Below are 8,951 nucleotides of genomic sequence, written 5' to 3' on the forward strand. Positions count from 1 at the left end.
CTGAAACAAAGACCTTGGCTATTAATGGACCCAAGTGGGGAACCTTACATAACGGCTTCGTGAGGTTCTTCGCTTGGGGTGATTGCTAGAGAGATTGATCAATAACCTGGGTCGGAGCAGTGTTGCGGAACGAACGTGTTATTTGCTTAAATAGCACGAGAATTCTGGATCAATCTGAAAAATCTCTATCCCGAGTGAGTCACGCCTACCCCGAAAGGGAAATGGCTTAATGGTGTAATAATAATAATAATGCAAATTTTCTAACAAATATAATATCGATATGTTTCGTCTTGACATAACGGCGCTTTCTACTGCAAATGAGCTGACAGTAGAAATGGTGTATTATAGTCAGACATTTTATTTAGCTATTTTCGACATTTCCCCCTGTCCCTCCGCCCAAAAGTATTGTAGCCCAAAATTCTTCCAAAATATGGAATACAAGATGCTTTTTCAGGCAAATAGAGAAATGAAGTTTTTTAAATTAAACTATTATAAATACAATATTAAATTCAATATGCAATACTTTTAATTCCCAAGATTTCAAGTAGAAATATATTGAATTTCCAACCAAAAAAAAATTCTACAAAAAAAGATGCATTTCAAACCATAAAAGAAAAATTTAAGGAATAAATATTTTTAACCAAACAATTGCATTAAAAACAAAATAGCTGGACTTTCAAACAAAAAACTAAAAGAATTTTTAACAAAATTGTTGATAAAATGATGAATCTTTACAAGAGCAAAATGCATTTTTCAAAAAGCAGTTAATCTTTAAACCAAGTAGTTCGTTTTTCAAACAGAAAAGATAAATTCTTAACAAAGTATGTAATAAATCTCTAATATATTTGAAAAATTGAACTATTTTTCTAATATTTAAAATTTTCAACTTTTAATTATTTAATCTTCTTTGTGGGGTTTCTACATAGGAAACTAACATGTTAACATTTTTCTTTTTTATCACCATAATACTTTTTTTTAGAAACTACGGATTTTAACGAAATTGATATAAATTGGAGAAAGGGGATAGATGTGATTGGATTCAAATAGTAAAAAACTGAGATAGGCTGTATTAAAAAACGATCTTTATTTAATACGAAATTTAATGTTCTTTTTTCTAAAACAGATTTTCTTAATTAATGACAAAGTATCTTTGGAGTTCAAGAACAAGAGTAACAAAGAGAAAGTTACTAATGAGCGAAAAATGAGACCAAATAACTCTTTGTTAATCTAGATTATGCTATTTTCAGGTGTGTTATGTTTGGTTCTGGTTGAATCTTTCTGTTTTTTCCATCTTCTTCCCTTTGTTGTTAATTTGGATCTGTGAGCTCTTTTGTGTTTTAGATTTTGGTAGATAAAATGATTCATAAGAAATGGGATTCGATTTGTATTTTTAAAGAATTTGTAAAAGAGATACACGAAGCTCAAGACTCGTTCCAATCAGTAGGATTGCCAATGAATACTGACCAGATTTCTTTGAATAAAAACATAAATGCTTAAAGGATGTTTTGAAATTCGAAATAGTTGAAAATGTCTGAATCCTTGGATTATTACTTTTCCTGATTTTAAAATGTAGTAATCTGCATAGATTGATCGGAATCAATGACAAATATAATAAAATTGTTTTTTATTTATGATATAAATTAAGTCCAATAATCTTGGGGAATATTCACAGGTCTTGACCGATGTTCCATTGAGCATTGTTCCATGGCGAAATGTTCCACATCGTCATTGGCTCTGACTCCGCCTCCAATACCATGGGAAGCCAGGCACATGGTTGGTGGAGACATAATGGTTTCGTGAGGAAGAGATGCTGCCACGCAAACCGAAGATTCAGATTCCCCGGAGCACAGCAGTTAGTATTGCGTGGTGGCAAAAAGAACAATTTATACTCAGTATGCACATGGAACCGTGCGGTACATTTTTTCGCTGCTATTGGAATTTACGAATCGACCAGAAGAGCGACGTCAACGTCTGGAGCATATCTGGTTCAAAAATTGGCCTGATCGTCTTCAAGATGTGAATTCTGTATAAATGATGCTTAAGAATTTGGACCTAAGGGAACAATTTACATCTGCAGTGGCTCACAATACATGAGAAATCATGAAATATTGAAAATTTAGACGAATTCGAATACTCGATGACGTCAAATTCGAGGCAATAATGAAGATAATGACTAAAGAGTAACATCTCTCTAATCAGCTTAAAAGTTTCGTTATAATTTAGGCATCTGGTAGTTTTTTACTGTTTTAGCCATGTAGAGCGTGTTCTTTTTAATCAAATCGTTTATTTACTGGTGCTGATGCAAATTTAAATTTTGCTAGAAATGACTGCTACGCATGAAGGAAATACTTTTAAAAGAAGTTTCCAAAATTGTGTTTACGCAGATTGGCCCTTCCCACTGCATTTTAGAGCAAAATGTCAAATAGAAAAATCAAACTAAACAATATTCTAAGAAAATTAGAAAAAAAAACTTTAATTTGCAATAGGTTCCGAGTATGATCGTTCAGAGTAACCGGATTTTTTTAAAGTGGCTGAAAAATTAAGTTTAGAAGTTTGCATCTGTGCTTTGGAACTTATTAATTTTAGGAAAATAATTTCTTTCACAATTGTTTTAGTGATAACCATCACAATATTTTGTGGAAATTTTATAAAACCTCCCGCGAGACGAACTCTGGTTGACAGCTAATGAAAGGAAGACTGTAAATCAATTAATAAATAAAATGTAATAAGTTTATTACAACAAATAAAAAAAGTGGCTAATTTATTTATTTTCTTAATACAATCGTACCTGAAAAGCCGAAAGAAATGTCTAGTAATTCATTTATTATCATTATCAACATTTAGCATTAATTTTTTCGCCTGAGATGAATAGTTTCTATATTTTTTGAAATCCTAAAATAAAATAATACAATCTTATAAGGCTAATCCCATATTAGTATGTATAAAAAACTGTTTTTATGACTGATGAATAGAACATGTAAAATCAGGCAATATTGATCATTTTCCCTTAATTCAGTGTTGGCAACAGATATTCTGAATGTAAATTTCGCAACAAAAAATACAAAAAATGTTTTCAGTACAGACAGATTCTATCCAGTAAAAAGGGTTCAAGTTCCGTGGTCATTACTTGTAGCCTATCAAAGCTAGACGAGTAATTTTTGTTTTAGTTTTTAGCAAACATTTGTCTGCTGTATAATTTTCCTTATAGTTTTACTTCAGTCCATGTATCCCGAAAAGAGCTACTTAAGACGAAATTAAACATGAGTTATTTGCCCTGAAAATGGTTTAAAAAAAGTTCATTTTGGGAACATTCACCTAGACAAATAACTGTTTCTTTCTTTAGAATTATTTCATATTAGGTATACTTTAATTAATGTTCAAAATATATTTTTTCCGTAACGTAATCAATTTCCAAAGTACAAATGCAAATTTCAGAATTTTATTTTTCAGCCACTTCAAACAAAATTTCGGTTACTTTGAAGGATCATAACTCGGAGACTATTAAAGATAAAAGGTTCTTTTTTGTATGGTGCTCGGATTTTTTCTAGGTTAATTTTAATTTTCAATATTTTGGTTTAAAGTTCAATGGAAAAGATCAATATATACAAAAACGAATTGTGAAACATTTGGAAAAATATTTCCACGACTCGTATTTAACAGTACTTAACACGTTACTCGTGAAAAGTATACCTTTAAAGTTGCCATTACATTTAAAATTAACATTCAATAATAATATTAAATTAACCCTTATCAAACCTCAAAATTATATATCAATTCATATTATTAAATTAAGAGTGTCACATTCATCTGCAAACTGTTTCTTTTTACGCTATTATTTATTATAAATAAAAAAGTTTTTATAGAATTTCTTTTTGTTTTCATAAAACTATTTTTTTAAATTCCGTCACTCGAGCGAAATATTTTAACAATATAAATGAAGCCCTGGTATGCTAAATAATAATGGGAACAGTGCGTCTGGCGTAAATTGAGTTTCTAATATTGTTCTTACTGTCCTTAGATTTACTACGGGTAGAATCTCTTCGCGCCGAAATACGTTGTTTTTAGAGGAAATTAGATGAGACATATATTTACAATTTGAAAAAAAATGTTTATGGAGTTACGATGTTCGAATCTTTTTCTTTGAATTTTGAAAATATGAAAAGAAGATGTTCTGAAAAAACCTCATCTTACTTGGACTAAATTCACTCACAAAACTCGCATGATGGCGTGCTTATAGAAGGCCAAATTAACATTTTTCTGTGTAAAAATCGAATTTTTATACTTCCGAATAAACCATCGCCAATACGTCAACTTCTAATTTTTTTAATTTTGAAAGATGATGGTGAAACTTACTAGAATAAAAAAAAATGTTTAATGCAGAATTAAAAAAAGGTAATCTTCTATAGCATAGACGTCAAAATTGAAATATCTGTAACTTCACGAAAATACTTTTTTCTCAATTTGAACCTATACATGCAGCATAATTTCAATTAATTCACAAAAAAATTTTATGTTTTTGCGTACTTCCTTAATAAGCATTGGTCAAACTATCAAAATTATTCCTGTGTTTAGAAACCGCTCTTTTAATAATTGACTTCATTATTTTATGGATTGGGCCATTTCGATAGGTATTTGACTACTGCCCAAGAATTGTACACATATTCGTTGCATTTTATTGACAAAAGTACAAAAAATTGGATAAACAATTAAAACAACGAAAAGTTCTAAAACAAATAAGTTTTTGCAATTTTTGAACGTAATATTATTTATCCAAAAATCCCAAAGTAGAAAATGTCTATTCTAATGGAAGCAGAAGATACTTTCCGATTTTATTATGCTTTAGGTCTTTTCCTCTTTCTGAAAAAATGTTTTCACAGTATTAAAATTGTTTAGCCAAAGATTTTTTTCACTACACGCCAATTTTTTCTTTATTTTTAGCCAAATTCGCCACAGGGCCACTTAATAAATGATTTTAGGCAGAAAATCCGATCTACATAGTTAAAATTCCAAAAAGTTCTTCTTTCGCATGAGATACCTTGACTAATACTGGATATATTTTTAAAATTCTGAAATGAGTTACTTTATTAAAATTAGGATTATTTAAAGCGAATTAAAATTTTTTCAAAGATATACAATGATAACGCCGAAAATATACCGCTTAAGATCCTGCCTTACCCTGAAAAAGGCCTTGATTCAACAAGTGTTTATTCTTTCTTCCGAAAGGATTTTCAGAACTTCATAACACTTCTAAATATTTATGAAAAGTCTGTTCTACGTAGTGATTGTATCAACTTCTAGAGAAAGTGTATTTTAATTAATATTTCTCACTAAAACAGGAATGTTTAAAAGTAGATTTAAAAAGTTGTTCATCAGCAATTAATGAGCAATGAAGTAAATAAGCTTAATATCAAATTTCTAAGTTCTAGTATTGGTTAGCACTAAACAGTTTACTTCCCTTGAAGGAACCCACAGCAAATGTACATGAAATGGCTGTTATTGGGCACAAAGTACGAAAATGGACAATTTTCGAGTTATAGAGGGTTAAACATCCAACCCTTTTAAGAAACATTAATAGATATCTCGAAAACTGCAGCTCTGCAAAAAAAAATTTCCTTATGAAAGTTATTGGGCTCTAACGGGGAAATGCAAAGAAAGTCATGGCCTTAAGACGCAGGTCATTTTTCAAGATCATTCAATGTGAACTTATCATTTATTGCTAATATTCAGCCAATAAAGACAAGATATAAAGAGGAAATTAATATAGAACCCATAAAGGCAAGAAATGAGAATGACTTCGTCAACAGCCAGTCAATGAAGGGAAGTCATGAGGGCAATTTAGTCATTATCTAGCCAATGAAGACAATACATGAGCGAGATTTAGTCATTATCTAGCCAATGAAGACAATACATGAGCGAGATTTAGTCATTATCTAACCAATGAAGGCAAGATTTGTTCAGGATGTTGTCAATATCTAGCCAATGGAGGTATGAAATGAGCTTGATTTGGACAATATCAGGCCAATGAAGGCAAGTCATGAGTTTGATTTAGTCATTATCTATTGACTAAGTCATTCTCATTTCTTGCCTTTAAGGGTTCTATATTGATTTCCTCTTTATATCTTGTCTTTATTGGCTGAATATTAGCAATAAATGACAAGTTGACATTGAATGACCTTGAAAAATGACCTGTGTCTTAAGGCCATGACTTTCTTTGCATTTCCCCGTTAGAGCCCAATAACTTTCATAGGGAATATTTTTTTCACAGAGCTGCAGTTTTCGAGATATTTGGTAATGTTTCTTAAATGGTTTGGATGTTTAACCCTCTATAACTCGAAAACTGTCCATTTTAGGACTTTCATTGAGAAATACAGTTTTTCAAAATTTAATCAAAATCGACCGAAAGCCATTTCATATACATTTGCTGCGGGGTCCTTTATTCATAACTTCAATTTTTATTCTACAAATTGTTATTTCTAATCTAAATAAAATAATTCCTATTCAAAATTATAATTTCCGATATAAAGGACGCACAAAACCTTTTTGTAAGGCAAAGCTTCGTAAGATTGTGAAAATGGAAATTTCATGATTCATGGTCATACATTTTATAGACCTACTGAAATAAAATTGTCGCAGTTTCTCTGAGACTGCTGGTACTCAATTGTTGATCAAAATATTGTAAGGAAGTATAATTTAAAATCGATTCCACTGCCCATTGCCTCGCATCAGTGAATTTCAATAACAATAAGAGAAATAATATCACTCGTAAAATATATTCAAACGCACAGAGCTTCAATTATCAATTGTGTTACTCACACCTGATATCGACGTTTTTGTGAAAGTGAAGAAAACGGAAAAAGGAGCATTTTTCCTTTGGAAAGAAAGAAAAGAAAAAAAACTAAGGTGTCCAAACCCGAAAGTTATTATTGTCTAACAATTACTGAATCAAAATTACAAAGAAATCAAATAAATTAACTAAATGAAAAGATGAGTAAAAATTTTATCTATAAAAATAAAAAACTAAGAGAAGTTTGGATTTTTCTAGAAATATTAGAATATTAACCTATTTATGATGAAATATACCGACATTAAGAACAAAGAAATTCAATCAGGAATTGTAAGGGACCCTACTTAAATTACGTAACAGCTCAAGGGAGGGGAGTTATGAATTTTGTTACGAGGTGTTATGGAAAGAGAGGTAGCGGATGTTTAATGATGTACGTAATTTTCAAAAATTCACAAATGAAACAAATAACTCGCAGTAATCGCACAGAATTTTAATCTTAAATTAACTTCATACGCCAATCTTGCAATTACGTTTATAAAATATTTTTGGCAATAAATTTTATGAATTTGAAATTCTTCTCTTTGAAAATTAATAGTCAGGGAAAATGAACAATTGGTATGGGAAAAATTAGAGAATTTATAAAATGGATTTTTTCAGTAACCCTGATATTCTTGTTAGCAATTTATTCACCGTAAAAATTTGTTAAAAAGTCATCCTTCTTGGTTGAAAATTCAACTATTTTCATAGGAAACTTACTTTTTATTTAAAACTCACATTTTGATGTTGAAAAGTCAAATTGAAATTTTTTTTTTATATACATTTTTCCAATTTTTTGGAAGTTTGTCTTTTTCATAAAAATATGTATCTGTTTAAAAACCAATTTTATTTTTCTTGGATGAAAATGCAACTGTTTGTTTAAAGAATAATCTTCTTTGCTCAATGATTCAACTATTTTGTTTGAAAATTTTGGTTGAGCCACTTTAGTAAAGAATAGTTATTTTGTTGCAGATTCATAATTGAATCTGCAAGTTTGGCACATAAAATTCGTATTTTGGCTTGAAGGTTCAATAATTCAGTTGAACTTTTTTCCATGACTATAAAATCTTAATTTCTTGAAAACTCGTCTTGTTTAATTTTAAAATTAATTTTGTTGTTATGAAATTTTATCATTTTTGATTGAAATAACAACAATTGCACTTTTTTGTTAAAAATTCATGTTTTTAGTTTGAATATTCAATTATTTTATTGAAAATTTGATTATTCTGTTGAAAATTTAAGTGTTTTTTTTAACAAAATCATCATTTTTAGTTGAAAATTTAACACTGCCTTGTTGGAAATTCATCTTTTTGTGTTGACAATTAAATTATTTTCGTAAAAAACCTACTTCTTATTTAAAACTCATATTTTGATGCTGAAAAGTCAAACGAAAATATTTTTTGGACTAAAATTCAACTGTTCTTTTGAAAATTAGTTTCTTTAATTTCAAAGTTTATCTATTTTTGTGGAAATTGCATTTTTCTTGGATAAACATGCAGCTGTTTTGATGAAAAATCAATAATTTTGTTAAGAAATCATCTTCTATGATAGAAAAGTCACTTTTTTGGGTAGAATAAATAAGTAAATAAATGTTAATATTTTTAAATTCTGTCTGAAATATTATTCCATTTCGTTTATAAAAGTTCTCACGATATACATATTAAAATATTAAAATGCTTATATTTGAGTGATATTTGATCATGGGCAATGAAAAATTTGCCAAGAAAATATCAGGATATTTAAAAATGCAGTGTTTACCCTGCAGGGCTCTTAAATACACCAAATTTTCATTGGTTGCAATTCCCATATCTTATTATTTCTAGAAACCATAAATTACGATATAAGGGTCAGGTGGATGGGTCCTGCATATTACCTGTAATCCGGGACGTAATTTAAGTACGGTTCCTAAAACGCAGCACAAATTAATTGTACGTAGATCTGTAAATAATCCTGATTATTGTAAATAGGGATGTCAGATAACTCTTAAAGTTTTGAGAAACTAAAAAGGAGCCTAAAATATTAGTCAATATAAAGAAAAAATGTTAAATGAACCAAATTATAAAAATATATCTTATTGTATAGTTGAAAAATTACACAGGCATTATCAGCAAATCTCTGAGTTTGCAAAACT

General features: G+C 29.5%; 1 protein-coding gene across 1 annotated transcript in view; it reads left to right on the forward strand.

Moving 5' to 3' along the window:
• The window catches only part of LOC117174699 (trace amine-associated receptor 9), a 123,951-nt gene extending 121,173 nt beyond the window's left edge, over positions 1 to 2,778 (forward strand). Inside the window, exon 8 of the mRNA XM_033364007.1 lies at positions 1,673 to 2,778. Within this exon, the coding sequence (XP_033219898.1) occupies positions 1,673 to 1,800 (128 nt within the window). The 3' untranslated portion in view covers positions 1,801 to 2,778. The remainder of the gene's footprint in view (positions 1 to 1,672) is intronic.
• Positions 2,779 to 8,951: the final 6,173 nt, after the last annotated feature.

This window comes from Belonocnema kinseyi, chromosome 6, assembly GCF_010883055.1.
Source record: "Belonocnema kinseyi isolate 2016_QV_RU_SX_M_011 chromosome 6, B_treatae_v1, whole genome shotgun sequence".
Lineage (NCBI taxonomy): Eukaryota > Metazoa > Arthropoda > Insecta > Hymenoptera > Cynipidae > Belonocnema > Belonocnema kinseyi.